General features: G+C 44.0%; 1 protein-coding gene across 50 annotated transcripts in view; it reads right to left on the reverse strand.

The window, feature by feature from the left end:
* LOC110485663 (regulating synaptic membrane exocytosis protein 2) overlaps nt 1-22,302 on the reverse strand; it is a 208,598-nt gene that overhangs the window by 127,511 nt on the left and 58,785 nt on the right. For 11 of the 50 annotated variants that reach the window (XM_090194828.1, XM_090194702.1, XM_090194687.1 and 8 more), the window contains exon 1: nt 12,907-13,605. The exons of the other annotated variants lie outside the window; for them this stretch is intronic. In XM_090194828.1, coding sequence (XP_090050954.1) covers nt 12,907-13,028 — 122 coding nt within the window. In that variant the 5' untranslated portion in view covers nt 13,029-13,605. Of the gene's footprint in view, nt 1-12,906; nt 13,606-22,302 lie in introns of those variants that run through there. 50 annotated transcript variants of the gene reach the window in all.

Raw genomic sequence — 22,302 nt, forward strand, 5'->3', positions numbered from 1 at the left:
ATCATCAAGGACAACAACCACCCGAGCCACTGTCTGTTCACCCCGCTATCATCCAGAAGGCGAGGTCAGTACAGGTGCATCAAAGCAGGGACCGAGAGACTGAAAAACAGCTTCTATCTCAAGGCCATCAGACTGTTAAACAGCCATCACTAATATTGAGTGGCTGCTGCCAACATACTGACTCAACTCCAGCCACTTTAATAATGGAAAAATTGATGTAAAAAAATGTATCACTAGCCACTTTAAACAATGCCACTTAATATAATGTTTACATACCCTACATTACTCATCTCATATGTATATACTGTAGTCTATACCATCCACTGCATCTTGCCTATGCCGTTCTATACCATCACTCATTCATATATCTTTATGTACATATTCTTCATCCCTTTACACTTGTGTGTATAAGGGAACTGTTGTGAAATTGTTAGGTTAGATTACTCGTTGGTTATTACTGCATTGTCGGAACTAGAAGCAGAAGCATTTCACTACACTCGCATTAACATCTGCTAACCATGTGTATGTGACAAATAAAATTTGATTTGATTTGATTTGGAAACATCGAACAACCTCAGCTGAGTACATATTTCGCCCGGTGCCATAAAGCAAACAAATACACTGATATGGCAGAGGCTGGGGTTTGGAAGAGACATGTCTTTTGCAAGTCCTACATCTACTGCAGCAATGACTTGGGTTCCTCATGAGATCCAACTGCTATAATCTAATAAAGGTGAGAGACCTCCAGTCCACATTGACTCCTGTGTCCAGCAGTCCATAAGCCTGTTCCCAGCACCCTTTTGTGCTGCCTTGCCAAGTCCTATGACAATGACTATAGTAGTTGGCAAAACAGCATAAACTGATCTGGGAACAGGCTAGAAGTCCACTGCCTGAAATCAGTGAATCCTCCCTGCCTTTGCAAAGCCCTTCCAGTGCCCCACACAACAGAGTACATGGCAATGACCTGTACATGACATGTTAATGGTAATTGTTTGGGACAGGGCCTCTGATACATGCTGGCTGGCAGTGATCTTAAAAGCCCTGGAAGAGAGAGGCTGGAGTTTGGAAATCGTTTCATCTTTGACAACAGTTATCTTCAAATTCCAAAATGCCCTTGAAATCTACTTCCGCTATAGCCTCATAGAACAGTGGAGTGGTCTAGTGGAAGTAAGTTGAGTGTACAGTAGGTGACAAGAAGATTCTTTTTTTTTTTACTGACAAACTGTGCAGAGAACTTCCCCATAAAGCAGGGGGGGGGGGGGGGTGAATAAATGGGGAGCTTGCCTGCATTGTAAAAAGAATCATCATCATCTTCAAAGTCTGCTTCATTCCTTCCTCTCTCACCACCACCACCGGAGATCAGATCAACTGCTATCCTAAAACCTAATGAACTAGTAAACACACTGAATTAAATTCATATTATATACAGCTTCATTAATGTTGGGCAGGCAGCAGTCTTCAGAAATAACAGAGAGGGGAGGGGAGGACAGGAGAGGGGGTGTTGCTCCCTCCATGTTTACTCAGCATAAGCCTGCCAGGAAGAGGATCTTTTGATTACTTCTCAGCAGCCCCTCTCACCCTCTTCCCTCTCCTGCCGACACCCAGGCTCGTTGAATCCTCTCACAGACCAGTTCATTTGCAACACAAATGGAGTGCGGAGTCTTAATGTACAAGTGTCAGGCAGACAGAGACTGAGACAGACATAGAGAGCCTACCACAGTGCATCATAGTGCAATGATTGCAAAATATGGCAATAATTAGTCTCATTGAGCCTCCAAATCAATATCGTAGAAGAGGATTGGAGTGGGGCTAGGAGTTTTATTTTACCAGGGAAGATATATTCAGACCTAGGTCGCTTTTTCAAATGTGCCCCTCACAGTACAACGTAATTATACAAAAAAATATACACTAAAATACAAAAACACAGTCATGGGAAGCATGTGTAAAACATCACAGATCACGCAGAAAAACAGTTACATTCCTCCACAAATACATCCCCATTCAGTACTCTAACGTGCCCATGTAATGTCCCCATTCAGTACTCTAAAGTGCCCATGTAACGTCCCCATTCAGTACTCTAACGTGCCCATGTAACGTCCCCATTCAGTACTCTAACGTGCCCATGTAATGTCCCCATTCAGTACTCTAATGTGCCCATGTAACGTCCCCATTCAGTACTCTAACGTGCCCATGTAACGTCCCCATTCAGTACTCTAACGTGCCCATGTAACGTCCCCATTCAGTACTCTAACCTGCCCATGTAACGTCCCCATTCAGTACTCTAACGTGCCCATGTAACGTCCCCATTCAGTACTCTAACCTGCCCATGTAACGTCCCCATTCAGTACTCTAACGTGCCCATGTAACGTCCCCATTCAGTACTCTAACCTGCCCATGTAACGTCCCCATTCAGTACTCTAACCTGCCCATGTAACGTCCCCATTCAGTACTCTAACGTCCCCATTCAGTACTCTAACCTGCCCATGTAACGTCCCCATTCAGTACTCTAACGTCCCCATTCAGTACTCTAACGTCCCCATTCAGTACTCTAAAGTCCGCATTCAGTACTCTAACGTCCCCATTCAGTACTCTAACGTCCCCATTCAGTACACTAACAACCCCATTCAGTACTCTAACGTGCCCATTCAGTACTCTAACGTCCCCATTCAGTACTCTAACGTCCCCATTCAGTACTCTAACGTCCCCATTCAGTACTCTAACGTGCCCATTCAGTACTCTAACATGCCCATTCAGTACTCTAACGTCCCCATTCAGTACTCTAACCTGCCCATGTAACGTCCCCATTCAGTACTCTAACGTCCCCATTCAGTACTCTAACGTCCCCATTCAGTACTCTAACGTGCCCATTCAGTACTCTAACGTCCCCATTCAGTACTCTAACCTGCCCATGTAACGTCCCCATTCAGTACTCTAACGTCCCCATTCAGTACTCTAACGTCCCCATTCAGTACTCTAACGTCCCCATTCAGTACTCTAACCTGCCCATGTAATGTCCCCATTCAGTACTCTAACGTCCCCATTCAGTACTCTAACGTCCCCATTCAGTACTCTAACGTGCCCATTCAGTACTCTAACGTCCCCATTCAGTACTCTAACCTGCCCATGTAACGTCCCCATTCAGTACTCTAACCTGCCCATGTAACGTCCCCATTCAGTACTCTAACGTCCCCATTCAGTACTCTAACGTCCCCATTCAGTACTCTAACGTCCCCATTCAGTACTCTAACATCCCCATTCAGTACTCTAACCTGCCCATGTAACGTCCCCATTCAGTACTCTAACGTCCCCATTCAGTACTCTAACCTGCCCATGTAACGTCCCCATTCAGTACTCTAACGTCCCCATTCAGTACTCTAACGTCCCCATTCAGTACTCTAACGTGCCCATTCAGTACTCTAACGTCCCCATTCAGTACTCTAACGTGCCCAAATGTCACCACAACATTAAGGTGAAATGGATTTAGAATTTTGTTCCAGCAATACGGTGCTTTAAAACTAAAAGCAGATGTAGCTCACTGGATGGAGATGTTTAGATAAAGATTTCTTGATTGTTTCTTTATCACGTTGGTTCTCATGTATTGCTGGGTAATTGAATAAATCTGAGCATGAAATGGAAATTAAATTGGGTCAAAGCCAGAGAATTGTGGGTATTCATCAGATAACAAAACATATGATATTGCGCCATTAGGTCCATTGTGAATTTAATCAGTGATTTTAAAAAGGGAGCCGTGTTTAGTGTAACACACACACACACACACACCTATAGCCACACATACAGCCACACATACACAGACACACACAGCCACATACACACAAACACAGTAAGTGTTGATTCTATTTCATGTGAGCTAACGAGGCTTGATGTGGTGATAACTTTCCACTTGGCAGGGGCTAATGTGTGTCAGATGTGTCATGAGTGTGTGTATGTGTGTGTGTCTGCAGGCGTGAGTGTGCGATAATCACATGTGAAAAAATATATAGTTAGAACAAAATATATATTTTTTTTTGCATATCCCACTCCCCCTGAGACAAGAGGTTAAATGCCTTGCTCAAGGGCACATTTTTCACCTTGTCAGCTCAGGGATTTTATTTATTTTACCTTTATTTAACTAGGCAAGTCAGTTAAGAACAAATTCTTATTTTCAATGACGGCCTAGGAACAGTGGGTTTAACTGCCTGTTCAGGGGCAGAACGACAGATTTGTACCTTGTCAGCTCGGGGATTTGAACTTGCAACCTTCCGGTTACTAGTCCAACGCTCTAACCACTAGGCTATGCCCCTCTCATATACACACACAAAAATGCACACACCACTTTGAATGCCACTCAGCCACCCTCTTTTCATGACAGTCCCATCAGCCGGATGAGACAGAGTTTGGGACCTCAGGCAGTGGAGGATGTCCGTACAGTACATTAATGGCTATTCATGACATAATAAAGCTGATGCTTACACACACAAACACACACTCGGACCTTTTGAGAGAATCAGTGTCGCTGTGTGAGCATGAAAGAACCCAGATGTCCCTGTCACATTCCGAGACTGTCCTCTGTTGTCTATCTCTTGTTGTGCTCCCTGTTCGCGCCACAACCCCTCTGTGTGCTTCGATTTCCTCGAGGAGAATGGCCATTCCTCGGTGTAGCAGCACTATAGGTATTTTTGTTTGTGTGGTGAGCATTCCTGCCATCATGTGTACCCTACTACGCGAGCACTGCTATCCTGTGACCAACTACAAACAGCAATTTAACCTCGTTGCTTTATAACCCTTGATGTTGTGCCTATAGATGGGTGTCTCTCTATCTCAAAGTATTCAGATCCCTTCCCGTCTTCCACGTATTGTTATGTTACAGCCTCAGTCTAAAATGGATTAAATAAAAACATTTCCTCATCAATCTACACCAAATACCCCATAATGTTTGTTAATTTAAAAATATATATAAAACAGAAATACCTTATTTGCATAAGTATTCAGACCATTTGCTATAAGACTCAAAATTGAGCTCAGGTTCATCCTGTTTCCATTGACAATCCTTGAGTGGTTCTACAACTTGATTGGAGTCCACCTGTGGTAAATTAATTTGATTGGACATGATTTGGGAAGGCTCACACATCTGTTTATATATGGTCCCACAGTTGACAGTACATGTCAGAGCAAAATCCAAGCCATGAGGTCGAAAGAATTGTCCGTAGAGCCCCGAGACAGGATTGTGTCGAGGCAGAGATCTGGGTACCAAGGGTACCAAAACATGTCTGCAGCATTGAAGGTCCCCAAGAACACAGTGGCCTCCATCATTTTTAAATGGAACAAGTTTGGAACCACCAAAACCCTTCCTAGAGATGGCCGCCCGACCAAACTGAGCAATCGGGGGCCTTGGTAAGGGAGGTGACCAAGAACCCGATGGTCACTCTGACAGAGCTCCAGAGTTCCTCTGTGAAGATGGGAGAACCTTCCAGAAGGTCAACCATCTCTGCAGCACTCCATCAATCAGGCTTTTATGGTAGAGTGGCCAGACGGAAGCCACTCCTCAGTAAAAGGCACATGACAGCCCGCTTGGAGTTTGCCAAAAGCCATCTAAAGGACACTCAGAACATTAAAAACAAGATTCTCTGGTCTGATAAAACTAAGATTGAACTCTTTGGCCTGAATGCCAAGCGTTACGTCTGGAGGAAACCTGGAGGAAACTTGGCATCATCCCTACGGTGAAGCATGGTGGTGGCGTTATCATGCTGTGGGGATGTTTTTCAGCGGCAGGGACATACCCAAGAGGTCTATCTGTAAGAGCAGAGCATATGGATTCCCACTCTTGTCTCTAGTCTTTAGTCTGCTTACACCCTATTTCCTCTACTGTATTAGTTCACTACTTTTGGATAGAGCCCTTATACATAGTGCACTATGTAGGGAATAGGGTACAAATGAGACTTGTTCACAGTCAGATGGCAGAGTCCCAAAGCTGCAGCCTGTCTGTCTATCTCTTGTCTATCTTTGTCACTATGATGACTGATGCCTGTGTATCTCAGCCTCCTCCTCCTCCGCTCCTCTCTTATCTCCTGCCTCCTCATCTCTTCTTATTTTATATTCTGCCTTTTCATCCTCCTCTTCTTATCTTCCTCCACATGTCAACCTCTCTAGACTCAACCCCAATTCCCTGATCCACACACTGTGTATTCCCCTCCATATTCCCACTCACCACTTCACCAACCTCTTGCTAAAAGAAGCAGAAGAACAAGAGAGAGAGAGAGAGAGAGAGAGAGAGAGAGAGAGAGAGAGAGAGAGAGACAGAGTGAGAGAGAGACAGAGTGTGAGCGAGAGAGCGAGAGAGGGAGGGGGGAAGGAGGGCTTCCCTGGTTTCAGACCAGACCAGACTAACACCAGGATTAACAGATAGGGGACACATCATCCCCTCTATTGATTAGTACTGAGCGATTAACCGACGTTTCGGTTATTTTGGGGTTTCAAACAACTAATTGACCAACATTGGTTCAAATATTTAAATTCCATTTCATTAGTTTTTTTCCATGAGCTCAATGAGCACATTATGCAGTTTCTGAGATAAATCAGATCAACCCTGAACTGTGCGATGTAGTAGGGAGTTGTAGTTTCCAACAGGCCAATATTCTACATAGTTTAGTGCAGAAACGCTGGTAATTAACTACAATGACCATAATTGCACCTACATGTCAAGTATGTTTCTTTTACGCCTGCTACCTAAAAGAAAGAAGAATGCGCGATCGAGAGGGATAGAACAGCTGCTTCGTGAGGTATCTCTACCTGAAAATATATGATTTAAGTGATTGATAGTTGCTATTCAGCAGTCATAAAAGTATGCCTTATTTACTTTGAAGAGCCACTAAAATAGTGATTTTGGCAGACAGCATAGTTAGCAGCTCTGTAGACATGACATGATGACTTGGAATTAAATAATAAAAAGTCATCAAATGAAACAAATGTAATATACACAACAACTGAAATATTTTAGTAAAGTAAATGTGAATAAATGATGGTTAATAAGTGATAAGCAGTAATGGGCAGTCACTACCATCATGGGACTTTTATTCATTGTTTTATTCTTTGTTGTTACAGCATTCAACCCTCATAATGCATAGCATATTTCATGTTTGTTTTTTTAACTATCGAAAAACATGATTTGATATATTTATTTTTTATCAAACCGAAACCAACTGACCTCAAAAAGCACTAGGAACTACTATTGATCAAACATAATTACCATGGCAACCCCATAACTGTCAGAAAGGAGGGAGAAACTGATATGATGATTGAGGTCGAAGACTAACTGAGTGACTGAGAGCACAGTGAAGAGCAGGCCATGCTGACTGGACTGTGTAGTTCTGACACGGTCCATGGCTTCATGTGATGAGACACATGATAATAAACTGATAATAAACAAACTGTTACATGGTGAGGTTGCAAACATAGTAGTGGGGGGGGGGGGTGTATTGAATCAACTTATTAAAATCCAATAATGCTGCACAACCTCTATTATGCAGTGATGAGGCTTGACATCAGCTGCATGTGTTGCTTTTGGTCGGAGGCAAGCGGTTCCTGGAATCTGTCAACCCAATGGGTTGATATAGCCCACAGCAGAGAGGAGCAGAGGAGCGACCCCACACCACGTCATGGCGAAGAATGCATTCATTCAGGACTTCTAAGAACAGATTGTGGACACCATTAGAACCTCTACTGACATACACATGCATAATATATAGAGATGGATCTCAATGCAGAACCCATTAGACAGCCAGCAGACAGCATGTAGAGAGAGAGAAAGAGAGAGAGAGAGAAAGAGAGAGAGAGAGACAGAGAGACAGAGAGACAGAGAGACAGAGAGAGAGAGAGAGAGATAGATAGAGAGAGAGAGAGAGAGAGAGAGAGAGAGAGACAGAGAGAGAGAGAGGGAGAAAGAGAGAGAGACAGAGAGAGAGAGAGAGAGAGAAAGACAGAGAGAGAGAGGGAGAAAGAGAGAGAGACAGAGAGAGAGAGAGAGAGAGAGAGAGAGAGAGAGAGAGAAAGAGAGAGAGAGAGAGAGAGAGAGAGAGAGAGAGAGAGATAGATAGATAGATAGATAGATAGATAGATAGATAGAGAAAAACAGAGAGAGAGAGAGAGAAAGACAGAGAGAGAGAGAGAGGGAGACAGAGAGAGAGAGAGAGAGAGAGAGAGAGAGAGAGAGAGAGAGAGACCCTAAATGACAACCAAACAAACCAAAACAAAGGCAAAGTCTTCTCATGCTTTGTTGATTTCAAAAAAACCTTCGACTCAATTTGGCATGAGGGTCTGCTATACAAACTGATGGAAAGTGGTGTTGGGGGTAAAACATACGACATTATAAAATCCATGTACACAAACAACAAGTGTGCGGTTAAAATTGGCAAAGAACACACACATTTCTTCACACAGTGTCGTGGGGTTAGACAGGGATGCAGCTTAAGCCCCACCCTCTTCAACATATATATCAACGATTTGGCGCGGGCACTAGAAAAGTCTGCAGCACCCGGCCTCCCCCTGCTAGAATCCGGAGTCAAATGTCTGCTGTTTGCCGATGATCTGGTGCTTCTGTCACCAACCAAGGAGGGCCTACAGCAGCACCTAGATCTTATGCATAGATTCTGTCAGACCTGGGCCCTGACAGTAAATCTCAGTAAGACCAAAATATTGGTGTTCCAAAAAAGGTCCAGTCACCAGGACCACAAATACAAATTCCATCTAGACACTGTTGCCCTAGAGCACACAAAAAACTATACATACCTTGGCCTAAACATCAGCGCCACAGGTAACTTCCACAAAGTTGTGAACGATCTGAGAGACAAGGCAAGAAGGGCATTCTATGCCATCAAAAGAAACATAATTTTCAACATACCAATTAGGATTTGGCTAAAAATACTTGAATCAGTCATAGAGCCCATTGCCCTTTATGGTTGTGAGGTCTGGGGTCCGCTCACCAACCAAGACTTCACAAAATGGGACAAACACCAAATTGAGACTCTGCACGCAGAATTGTGCAAAAATATCCTCCGTGTACAACGTAGAACACCAAATAATGCATGCAGTGCAGAATTAGGCCGATACCCACTAATTATCAAAATCCAGAAAAGAGCCGTTAAATTCTACAACCACCTAAACAGGAAGCGATTCACAAACCTTCCATAACAAAGCCAGGCTATGTGCTCACTGCCCACAAAATGAGGTGGAAACTGAGCTGCACTTCCTAACCTCCTGCCCAATGTATGACCATATTAGAGAGACATATTTCCCTCAGATTACACAGATCCACAAAGAATTCGAAAACAAATCCAATTTTGAAAAACTCCCATATCTACTGGGTGAAATTCCACAGTGTGCCATCACAGCAGCAAGATTTGTGACCTGCCACGAGAAAAGGGCAACCAGTGAAGAACACACACCATTGTAAATACAACCCATATTTATGCTTATTTATTTTATCTTGTGTCCTTTAACCATTTGTACATTGTTAAAACACTGTATCTATATATAATATGACATTTGTAATGTCTTTACTGTTTTGAAACCTCTGTATGTGTAATGTTTACTGTTAATTTTTGTTGTTTTTCACTTTATATATTCACTTTGTATGTTGTCTACCTCACTTGTTTTGGCAATGTTAACACATGTTTCCCATGCCAATAAAGCCCTTGAATGAGAGAGAGAGAGAGAGAAAGAGAGAAAGAGAGAAAGAGAGAAAGAGAGAGAGAGAGAGAGAGAGAGAGATAGATAGATAGATAGATAGATAGATAGATAGATAGATAGATAGATAGATAGATAGATAGATAGATAGATAGATAGATAGATAGATAGATAGATAGATAGAGAAAAACAGATAGATAGAGAAAAACAGAGAGAGAGAAAGACAGAGAGAGAGTGGGAGAAAGAGAGAGAGAGAGAGAGAGATAGATAGATAGATAGATAGATAGATAGATAGATAGATAGATAGATAGATAGATAGATAGATAGATAGATAGATAGAGAAAAACAGAGAGAGCGAGAAAGACAGAGAGAGAGAGGGAGAAAGAGAGAGACAGAGAGAGAAAGAGAAAGAGAAAGAGAAAGAGAGAGAGAGAGAGAGAGAGAGAGAGAGAGAGAGAGAGACTCTGTCAGAGATACGAAGCAGAGACAGATCCTTACCAAGTACAGGCTGAGTGACCACCGATTGGCAATAGAAACCGGCAGACATAAAAATACATGGTCCCCAAAGAGGAGCGTGTATGTGGTCACTGCATGACAGGGGAGGTAGAGACAGAGATGCACTTTCTCCTTTACTGTGAGAAATATTCCTCACAAAGAGATTCATTATTCACAGAAATGACTACATATATTCCACATTTTTACAAATTGAACCCAGAGGAAAAACTAAGAATACTCATGGGCGAAGGAGCAATGGCTCCTCTTGCAGCCAAATATGTATTTTCCTGCCATAGCCTGAGGGACACTGAATAATAACATCTGCATAGTAAACAGTAACTTACTTAATATTACTATTATTGTTATTACTATAATTATTAATGCTTACTGTAGACTGTTACCATTTTATTGTTATTATTTTTGTATTTAATTTTGTATTATTATTTACTACCATTTTATATTATTATTTGCTATCATTTATAATTTTGTTACAATGTATATTGTATACATTGTTGCTTTGGCAATATTGACACAATGTTTTTCATGCCAAAAAAGCAGCGAATAAAGCAGCGAAGCAGCAAAGAATTTGAATTTGAATTTGAGAGAGAGAGAGAGAGAGAGAGAGAGAGAGAGAAAGAGAAAGAGAAAGAGAAAGAGAGAGAGAGAGAGAGAGAGAGAGAGAGAGAGAGAGAGAAAGAGAAAGAGAAAGAGAAAGAGAAAGAGAAAGAGAGAGAAAGAGAGAGAGAGAGTTTTTCACTTTATATTTTCACTTTGTATGTTGTCTACCTCACTTGCTTTGGCAATGTTAACACATGTTTCCCATGCCAATAAAGCCCTTGAATTGAATTGAATTGAATTGAGAGAGAGAGAGAGAGAGAGATAGATAGATAGATAGATAGATAGATAGATAGATAGATAGATAGATAGATAGATAGATATAGAAAAACAGAGAGAGAGAGAAAGACAGAGAGAGAGAGGGTCTGCTGTGGTTGGTCAGTGGTTGTCATCAGTAGCCTGCAGTCAGTCCCACTACAGTAGTCTCTCAAAATGCATTGTAATGACGTTGAATCAACGTGGGAAAACTGATTGGATTTGCCTAAATCCAATGACATGGCGAAATGCTTTGTTCATTTCCCGTTGAATTCACATTAGTTGAAAACTCCCAAAACGTTAATCAAAACTAGACGTTGAACTGACATCTGTGCCCAATGGGTTACTAGAAATCACTGGACAGATTCTACAACGTGAATCATAAGGTAGACAATGGTCCTTGTTCAATCTCTGAGATCCTCTGGGTGCTGATCTAGAATGAGTTTTACATTTTAGATCATATGGAATGAGATTATATGAACAGGTGGGACCAGCACTCCTTCTCTGAGACTCTAGGAATATGGGCCTTGAGGAACAGTGAGAGCAGCTTGATCTTGTATCAAGTGGTCATGATTTAGTTGGTCCTTTAATATACAATACAGTATGCTGTCCTCCTGCCTTTCCTGTCTCTTCACTGAGGTGTCTAGGTGGATATGGGTTAGTTAGACTACTATCGTATCCTCTTATCCTTCTTATAGGCTTAAAGGGATGCTTCGGGATTTTGGCAATGAGGCCCTTTATCATAATGGTATCCACGTGTTCATCTGACTCTGGGGAAGTAGACAGAGGGCCTCATTGCCAAAATCCCGAAGCATCCCTTTAAATAGTATCAAATGTAAATCTGTAAAATGTGATGATGATGATGACGATTATGATGATGACGATGATGATAATAGGCTACTGACGGAACACATATAGGCAGCTGTCTGTGTAAACCACACCTCCGTGGCTGAGTGAGTGTGCTGTGCTGTTGGGTATATGTAATGTGAGGGGGCAGAGAGCTAGCGAGGCCACACTGTGAATTATTTCTGAGGGAGAGATAAGAAAAAAAGAACATGAGGGGGAAAATGCATGTTGTATCTATAGGCTTGTTTCTGGGCTACAAAATGCCTGCCGCGCTTTCTCTTTCCCTAGACTCCATCCCATTCTCTGATGTACATCACACACACATTTTATTACATTTACAGTCATTTCTCCATACTGCATAAGTGTGTAGTGGTTGGGCAGTATTTGTGCTGAATTTCCAAGATTATTTAGCAAAAATATTATGTATGATATGTACATTACATCAATTAACTTCAGTATTTAGCAAGAATCACAGTTACTGTAGGATAATACAAAACAGCTGACATGGCCATGGGAAAAAAATCCAGTATTGGTGTGGGTTAGGAATAGAGGTAATTACCATAGCATAGCGTATGAAAAAGGGGGTCGCAAATGACTCAAATGATTCGAGGCTGGAGCAATATTACGACATACCGTAATGTTATCCGCGCAAGCGGGCACAGCAGTTTATGACGGCAGCACACACATGCGGCAGCAGCGGTACATCGAGACAGAAACACACACACATCTCAGCATTATCACATTTTAGCCGTATTGTTTCCCGTCCGTTCCATCCAACAACCCCCCCCCCCCCCCCTCTCTCTCTCTCTCTCTCTCTCTCTCTCTCTCTCTCTCTCTCTCTCTCTCTCTCTCTGCGAGGAGGAATATCAACTGCAACTCCCCGGAAGGAAGGCGACGTCTTCGCATAGCCTGCTGCGGATGGATCAATAAGCGAAGCCCCCTCTCTTCGAATGCTCCTTTGACATACCAACGGGGGAAGCCCATCATAAATCACATTCTTACAAAGGAATCACTCACCCGATGTTGCTCAACGCCTGCTCGAATAGCTCCGTCTGCAGAATGTTCTGAGGCGGCGTAAAAGCCTCATTAAAATGGGATAGAACGGAGCTACAAAATTGACGCAATGTATCAAACTGCATTTTCCTCCTTTTTCCTTCGTGTCTTTTATCCTCAGTATGGCCCTTTTCCTCAAACACAATACATCCACCTGCGCTGCCTCGCTCTCCGTCCGGACCCGCGTCTGTTTATCTCCAGGGACGCATTAAACGCGAAAACGCCAATCAAGTTCCATATTTCTCCTGATCTTGGTAGAATGAGTCCTTAAATGAAAAGCAGTCGAGGCTGGAATGTACAGTCATAATGCTCCGAACTTAACCCGACAAAATATAGCGGGCTGTAGCAGGATCTATTTGCAGTGGAGGTGAGGGGGGAAAGCAGCAGCGAGGCATCTTCCAGCAAAGCAAGCTTCACTTACCGGTGCATCAGGGGCAGCTCATACTCAACTCATATTTCTCTCTGCCTATTAGAGCACGCATACAAACACACACATACATACACACACAACACGCAAGCATTCGTTCACGCACACGCTTGCCGTATCCTTCTCTTTCTCATACTCTGGACCGCGCACGCAGATACAATACATGGGCGCGCAGAGATGCTGTCGTCAGTGCTTTTGCCATATATGACTGCCAACCATCAGCTCTCATAAGTAATAAGGGAGGAGGACAAGGCATTCTACTTCCTCTGGGAGAGAGGAGAGGGGGAGAGAGTCTGAGAAAGGGGAGAGAAATAAAAGGTGGACGAAGGGATTACAATCTAATGGGCCTGACAGAGTTTACTAACAAATCAGACTGGATGATCCTCAGTGGGAGGACAGGGGGGTTGTCTACTAACTCCAGCAGCTCATATGGGAGTTGCAGACATTAAGCAAAGGGCCATTTAACACAGAAGAAATGGCAGGTGTGAGTGAAGGCCAACATGGATGGATGGATGCACAGCGTCTGTATAAGAAAGTTATATTCAATTTTATAAACTGGGTGGTTCGAGCCCTGAATTCTGATTGGCTGACAGCCATAGTATAGCAGACCGTGTACCACAGGTATGACAAAACATGTATTTGTACTGCTCTACTTACATTGGTAACCAGTTTATAATAGCAATAAGGCACCTCTGGGGTTTGTGATATATGGTCAATATACCACGGCTAGGGCTGTGTCCAGGCACTCCATGTTGTGTCGTGCTTTTACCACACCCCCTGGCCATATACCACACCCTGTGCCTTATTGCCTAAAGATGCCTAGATGTGATTTGCACTTCTCTCTGATCAATGGTTTATATAACGATCAGAATAAACACTAAGCATGCGGTTATTCTGTCATTTACACAGAGGTTCATTTGATGAATAAAAGGTGGATTTAATATAATATTAGATCACTTAAACCATAACCGCCAAAACATCAAGATGTATTGGTGACATTGGTAAACAGGACTGAGGACTCACTACGCCCTCCATGCTGCTGTACACCGTAATGCATCTCTGCAGGTGCCTCCACTAGCTTGGGTAGGAAACACCCATCTCACTTCATGACACCAATGTAACAAGTAACGGGCTGGATTTAAGCTCATGTTGGCTAGCTGTGTTTCTTTTGTCCTGCTAACAAATACAATACTAATGCACTGAACGTGGTTGGGGCTGGGGGCTGGGCTGGGGTATAAGGTTGGGGCTGGGCTGGGCTGGGGTATAAGGTTGGGGTTGGGGCTGGGCTGGGGTATAAGGTTGGGGTTGGGACTGGGGCTCAGCTGGGGCTAGGGTTGAGGCTGAGCCAAGGTTTGGGCTGGGTGGATAAACATGGGAAACCTTGAGAAACACAAGTAGATAATTATATTCTAATCCCAGCCTAATTATTGCTGTTTCATCAGTGTCTCCACACCCTGACTACCTCGTCGTCCTGGATGTTGGGTATCTGTGTGTTCATTTCAATGACACCTCTGAGACCAAGATAAATGTGACCCTTTCTGAAGTTATTTCACCTTATAAACAGGCTGTCAGCTGGAAACCTCTTTCTCTTTCAGTGGAATAGATTCTGAGTTCATTTACACATTCTTTAGATTAATGAAAGTGGTTTTTGGTGATTATGCAGTGGGAGTTCTATTTTATACATCATCACCATTGTCCCCTGAGTTCTCAGACAGGCCGTTTCCGGTTCTGTGTCGCCACTGAACTCAGTGCTGCCAAAGCCAGAATCATTCACTGCTACCATTCTCCCTCTCTGCCATAAAGTCAATTAATATAGAGAGAGGGAGCCACCGAACAACACAGTGAGCTCTGAGCTCACATCCCACAGCCTGATCTAACTGGTAATCAAATACAACAACCTCAGAATTAACTAGCTTTCTTTGTTGGCTGTGAGTGAGTGTGTGTGTGTGTGTGTGTGTGTGTGTGCGTGCGTGCGTGCGTGCGTGCGTGTGTTTATTTAGCTGAATTCTGTTAAATAGTGAGAATGCTCATTGTTAAAATGCAGATTGCATCATAGCAGCTAGTTAGTTACTACACATTGCTCCTTTAAAACCTTATAAGGTAAAGCAGTTTCAATCAATTCTACTCTGCTAGACAGGTCCCAGAGTCCTACTCCAATATCTGTTTGAATATGTCCTAAATGGCACCCTATTCCCGTTATACTGCACTATTTTTGACCAGAAGTGCACTACTTTTCACCAGAAGCAGAAACCCATCACATTTCTTAATATTTGTGACCAACAGTCAACTGCCAAGTGGGCAGAATATTGTCCATATTGTTCTCTGTCAATATTGTCAATATTAATCTTTCCATTACTGTGTGTCTGGGAGTAAAAAGAGCCCAACACAAGGTCGTAATGGGAGGAAGAGGACACAGGCTTAATGAGTTGTGTCTCTAACCCCAGAGTGGCTACAGTACGGTAAAGGCTTGTTTGTCCCAGTGCTAGACTAGGGGGGACGCGGCCCATCAGGTACACCTTTACAAGGTCGACAGAGGAACAGGCGCGGAGGAGGAATGGGGTCGAGTGAAACACACCTCCTGTGTGTGTGTGTGTGTGTGGGTGTGCATCTACAGTATGTGGTGTGTGGAAAGCCTCTCTGTGGAGTGAATCACCCACTGGGCCCACAGTGCACTGGATAACATGACATACGGCCCACAATCCCTCTCTTCCCATCAGGAAGCCTGTTCCAGTGGGCATAGAGGAACAGAGATGAGCAGAGAGGGAGAAGAGAGGAGCATAGAGGAACAGAGATGAGCAGAGAGGGAGAAGAGAGGAGCACAGAGGAACAGAGATGAGCATAGAGGAACAGAGAGGAGCATAGAGGAACAGAGATGAGCATAGAGGAACAGAGATGAGCATAAAGGAACAGAGATGAGCATAGAGGAACAGAGAGGAGCATAGAGGAACAGAGATGAGCAGAGAGGAACAGGGAGAGGAAGGAGCATAGAGGAACAGAGATGAGCAGAGAGGAACAGGGAGGTGCAGAGAGGGAGAAGAGAGGAGCATAGATGAACAGGGAGGTGCAGAGAGGGAGAAGAGAGGAGCATAGAGGAACAGGGAGGTGCAGAGAGGGAGAAGAGAGGAGCATAGAGGAACAGGGAGGTGCAGAGAGGGAGAAGAGAGGAGCATAGAGGAACAGGGAGGTGCAGAGGGGGAGAAGAGAGGAGCAGAGAGGAACAGGGAGGTGCAGAGAGGGAGAAGAGAGGAGCATAGAGGAACAGGGAGGTGCAGAGAGGGAGAAGAGAGGAGCATTGAGGAACAGGGAGGTGCAGAGAGGGAGAAGAGATGAGCATAGAGGAACAGGGAGGTGCAGAGAGGGAGAAGAGATGAGCATAGAGGAACAGGGAGGTGCATAGAGGAACAGGGAGGTGCAGAGAGGAAGAAGAGAGGAGCATAGAGGAACAGGGAGGTGCAGAGAGGGAGAAGAGATGAGCATAGAGGAACAGGGATGTGCAGAGAGGGAGAAGAGATGAGCATAGAGGAACAGGGATGTGCAGAGAGGGAGAAGAGAGGAGCATAGAGGAACAGGGATGTGCAGAGAGGGAGAAGAGATGAGCATAGAGGAACAGGGAGGTGCAGAGAGGGAGAAGAGATGAGCATAGAGGAACAGGGATGTGCAGAGAGGGAGAAGAGATGAGCATAGAGGAACAGGGAGGTGCAGAGAGGGAGAAGAGAGGAGCATAAAGGAACAGGGAGGAGAAGAGAGGAGCATAGAGGAACAGGGAGGTGCAGAGAGGGAGAAGAGAGGAGCATAGAGGAACAGGGAGGTGCATAGAGGGAGAAGAGAGGTGCATAGAGGAACAGGGAGGTGCAGAGAGGAGAAGAGAGGAGCATAGAGGAACAGGGAGGTGCAGAGAGGGAGCAGAGAGGAGCATAGAGGAACAGGGATGTGCAGAGAGGAAGAAGCAGAGAGGAGCATAGAGGAACAGAAAGGTGCAGAGAGGAGCAGAGAGGAGTAGGGAGGAGCAGAGAGGAGCAGAGAGGAGTAGGGAGGAGAAGAGAGGAGCAGAGAGGAGCAGAGAGGAGTAGGGAGGAGCAGAGAGGAGAAGAGAGGAGCAGAGAGGAGTAGGGAGGAGCAGAGAGGAGAAGAGAGGAGTAGGGAGGAGAAGAGAGGAGCAGAGAGGCGTAGGGAGGCGCAGAGAGGAGAAGAGAGGAGCATAGAGGAGTAGGGAGGAGCAGAGAGGAGAAGAGAGGAGCAGAGAGGAGAAGAGAGGAGCAGAGAGGAGAAGAGAGGAGCAGAGAAGAGGAGATGGGAGCAGAGAGAAGAAGAGAAGAGCAGGGCGGAGCAGGGAGAAGCCGAGAGGAGCAGGGAGAAGCCGAGAGGAGCAGAGAGGAAAAGAGAGGAGCAGAGGGGAAAAGAGAGGAGCAGAGAGGAAAAGAGAGGGGCAGGGAGGAGCAGAGAGTAGCAGAGAGGAGCAGAGAGGAGAAGAGAGGAGCAGAGAGGAGCAGGGAGGAGCAGAGAGGAAAAGAGAGGGGCATGGAGGAGCAGAGAGGAGCAGGGAGAAGCAGAGAGGAAAAGAGAAGAGCAGAGAGGAGCAGAGAGGAGGAGGGAGGAGCAAGGAGGACAGGAAGGAGCAGGGAGGGGCAGAGAGGAGTAAAGACGAGCGGGTAGGAGCAGCGAAGAGCAGGGAGAAGCAGATAGGATCAGAGAGGCAGAATTGCAGGATAGCAGAGAGAGTGGGAAGAGGACATCTGTTCCTCCCAGGGCAGCTCACCATGACTGACCCCTGGGTTATGGAACGGTTGGAAATACCGTCCAGACCTGTCTGGGTTCAAAAAGCATTTGTTTTCCTTCAAATACAATGAGCATTTGATTGAACCTGTCTAGAGTTCCAGATGGGCAGGGTTTGCATGTTTGGGACTATTCTGTTGGTTCCCTTTGCACCAGTCAAGCTCAATCGAGAGCAAGTAAATATTTGATAGAAAACAAATACTATTTGAACCTAGGTCTGGACTACAGAGTACAGACTCAGAATGACACAATGAGGGGACTAGAGGAACATATTTCTGCTGTATGAGATGCACTAGAAAAATGTGTGCAGGGTCTCTCTCTCTCTCTCTCTCTCTCTCTCTTTCTCTCCCTCTGTGTCAGTGGACTATGGAGAGAGGAAGGAGACACTGTGTGGTGATAAATGGAATTACAATAAATCAGCTGTGACGACACAAGCAATCCAAGGCACAGAGAAAAAGGATTCACAAGCACAGCATAGAAGTGTAATCCAACAGCCGGTCTATTTTCTTATTCTTCATTTAAACATGTAGATCCCGATTGAGATCTATTCTGCGTACATTTTTGGAAGAAACAGTACAGTCTCCAACTCTCCCTTGTGACAACAGTGACGTAATACAGCCAGGAAGTTCTTTCCCAACTTCTTCCTGTACTATCTGTATCTGGCTAAAACATGCCTAGAGAACAGTAGGACAAAAAGTCTATCTAGTTATTGTGATGAGTTGCAGCCAAGGGCTTCTTCAGCATGTCTGGTTTCTGCCGCTTCAGAGGAAGACACCGTGAATGCAGTATTATAGTCATCATCAGTCAGTTCACCAGCTAGGGAATCCCTCTAGCTGAGTTTGACTTAAGAGGAAAGATGAAAGACACCAGTCATCCAGTGTGGGAGTCAGTGTGTGGGTGTGTGCTTGTACGTGTTTGAATGTGTATCAGTGTTGTGCTTATGTGTAGTTGTGAGTGGGCGAATTTAAGTATATTGACATGTGTGTGTGTTTGTTTGTCTGTGTCTGTGTGTTTGGGTGTGTCAATGTTAAACTTATTTTAGGTAGCGGTGTCCATGTGTCTTTCCTGCTTCATGGGCCTCATGCATACACATCTGTGTGATCAAACTGTTTACCGTTCTCAAAAAATAAGTCATTTGCCAGGAGCCATAGCTTTTATGATTTTTATTTTACCCTACACTTTTCCCAGGCCCTGACCATCACTCCCTCCAATACAACTCCAGAGGCATTTCAACTTAACCAACCACATGACACAGCTTGCTATAGGCAAGAGTGGGGCAGGTTTAGCCATTTTTTATTTATTTAGCACCACTATGTCAATGGAAAATATAGTATTCTTTCTAACAAAGATATCTCCATATATTTCAGGATGTTGTGTATCTCTGGAAATAATTAGAACTCATGTAAACGTAACAGTTTTGAAAACACAGCTGTCTCTTGGTATGGGGTCAATTCAGCATAGGGACAGGGTAAATGGAGCCACCTTGGGGTAAGTGGGTGATGGTGTTCTGTGACAGTGGGTGATGGTGCTGGTAGGTCAAAGTTGAATTCATGGAATGGGGGTATGGTATATTGTACAGTGCATTCGAAAAGTATTCAGACCCCTTGACTTTTTCCACATTTTGATACGCTACAGCCTTATTATAAAATGGATTAAAACGTTTGATTGTTTCGTTAATCTACACACAATACCCCATAATGACAAAGCAAAAACAGTTTTTTAGAAATTTTGTCAAATATAGAAGAAAAAAATGTAAATGTAAATATGACATTTACATAACTATTCAGACCATTTACTCAGTGCTTTGTTGAAGCACCTTTGGCAGCGATTACAGCCTAGAGTTTTCTTGGGTATGACGCTACAAACTTGGCACACCTGTATTTGGGGAGTTTTTCCCATTATTCTCTGCAGATCCTCTCAAGCTCTGTCAGGTTGGATGGAGAGCATCGCTGCACAGCTATTTTCAGGTCTCTAGAGAGATGTTCGATCGGGTTCAAGTCTGGGCTCTGGCTGGGCCACTCAAGGACATTCAGAGACTTGTCTCGAAGCCACTCCTGCATTGTCTTGGCTGTGTGTTTAGGGTCGTTGTCTTGTTGGAAGGTGAACCTTTGCCCCAGTCTGAGGTTCTGAGTGCTCTGGAGCAGGTTTTTATCAAGGGTCTCTCTGTACTTTGCTCTGGTCATCTTTCCCCCAATCCTGACTAGTCTCCCAGTCCCTGTGGCTGAAAGACATCCCCACAGCATGATGCTGCCACCACCATGCTTCATCGTAGGGATGGTAACAGCTTTCCTCCAAATGTGACGCTTGCCATTCAGGCCAGAGAATCTTGTTTCTCATTGTCTGAGAATCTTTTAGGTGCCTTTTGGAAAACTCCAAATGGGCTGTCATATGCCTTTTACTGAGGAGTGGCTTTCATCTTGCCACTCTACCATAAAGGCCTGATTGTTTGAGTGCTGCAGAGATGGTTGTCCTTCTGTAAGGTTATCCCATCTCCTCAGAGGCACTCTGGAGTTCTATCAAAGTGACCATTGGGTTCTTGGTCACCTCCCTGGTCAAGGCCTTTCTCCCACGATTTCTTAGTTTGTGTGTAGGTTGATGATGATTTTCTTTTATTGAATCAATTTTAGAATAAGGCTGTAACGGAACAAAATCTGGAGAAAGTCAAGGTGTCTGAATACTTTATATCTTAAATGTACAGTTGAAGTCGGAAGTTTGCATACACCTTAGCCAACTACATTTAAATTAAGTTTTTCACAATTACTGACATTTAATCAGAGTAAAAAATCCCTGTTTCAGGTCAGTTAGGATCACCACTTTATTTCAAGAATGTGAAAAGTCAGAATAATAGTAGAGAGAATGATTTTTTTCAGCTTTTATTTATTTGTAACATTCCCAGTGGGTCAGAAGTTTACATACACTCAATTCGTATTTGGTAGCATTGCCTTTAAATTGTTTAACTTGGGTCAAATGTTCCGGGTAGCCTTCCACAAGCTTCACACAATAAGTTGGGTAAATTTTTGGCCCATTCCTCCGGCAGAGCTGGTGTAACTGAGTCAGGTTTGTAGGCCTCCTTGCCCGCACATGCTTTTTCAGTTCTGCACACAAATTTACTAGGGGAGTGAGGTCAGGGCTTTGTGATGGCCACTCCAATACCTCGACTTTGTTGTCCTTAAGCCATTTTGCCACAACTTTGGAAGTATGCTTGGGGTCATTGTCCATTTGGAACACTAATTTGCGACCAAGCTTTAACTTCCTGACTGATGTCTTGAGATGTTGCTTCAATATATCCACATCATTTTCCTACCTCATGATGCCATTGATTTTGTGAAGTGCACCAGTCCCTCCTGCAGCAAAGCACCCACACAACATGATGCTGCCACCCCCGTGCTTCACAGTTGGGATGTTATTCTTTGGATTGTAAGCCTCCCCTTTCTCCTCCAAACATAAAAATGGTAATTATGGCCAAACAGTTCTATTTTTGTTTCATCAGACCAGAGGACATTTTTCCAAAAAGTACGATCTTTGTCCCCATGTGCAGTTGCAAACCGTAGTCTGGCTTTTTGATGGCGGTTTTGGAGCAGTGGCTTCTTCCTTGCTGAGCGGCCTTTCAGGTTATGTCGATATAGGACTCATTTTACTGTGGATATAGATACTTTTGTACCTGTTTCCTCCAGCATCTTCACAAGGTCCTTTTCTGTTGTTCTGGATTGATTTGCACTTTTCGCACCAAAGTACGTTAATCTCTAGGAGACAGAATGCGTCTCCTTCATGAGTGGTTTGACGGCTGCGTAGTCCCATGGTGTTTATACTTGCGTACTATTGTTTGTACAGATGAACGTGGTACCTTCAGGCTGTTGGAAATTGCTCTCAAGGATGAACCAGACTTGTGGAGGTCTACAATTTTTGGCTGATTTCTTTTGATTTTCCCATGATGTCAAACAAAGAGGCACTGAGTTTGAAGGTAGGCCTTGAAATACATCCACAGGTACAGCTCCAATTGACTCAAATTATGTAAATTAGCCTATCAGAAGCTTCTAAAGCCATGACATCATTTTCTGGAATTTTCCAAGCTGTTTAAAGACACAGTCAACTTAGTGTATGTACATTTCTGACCCACTGGAATTGTGATACGGTGAATTGTGAAATAATCTGTCTGTAAA

The sequence above is a fragment of the Oncorhynchus mykiss genome, chromosome 2, assembly GCF_057628025.1.
Source record: "Oncorhynchus mykiss isolate SJ-2025 chromosome 2, ASM5762802v1, whole genome shotgun sequence".
Classification (NCBI taxonomy): Eukaryota; Metazoa; Chordata; class Actinopteri; order Salmoniformes; family Salmonidae; genus Oncorhynchus; species Oncorhynchus mykiss.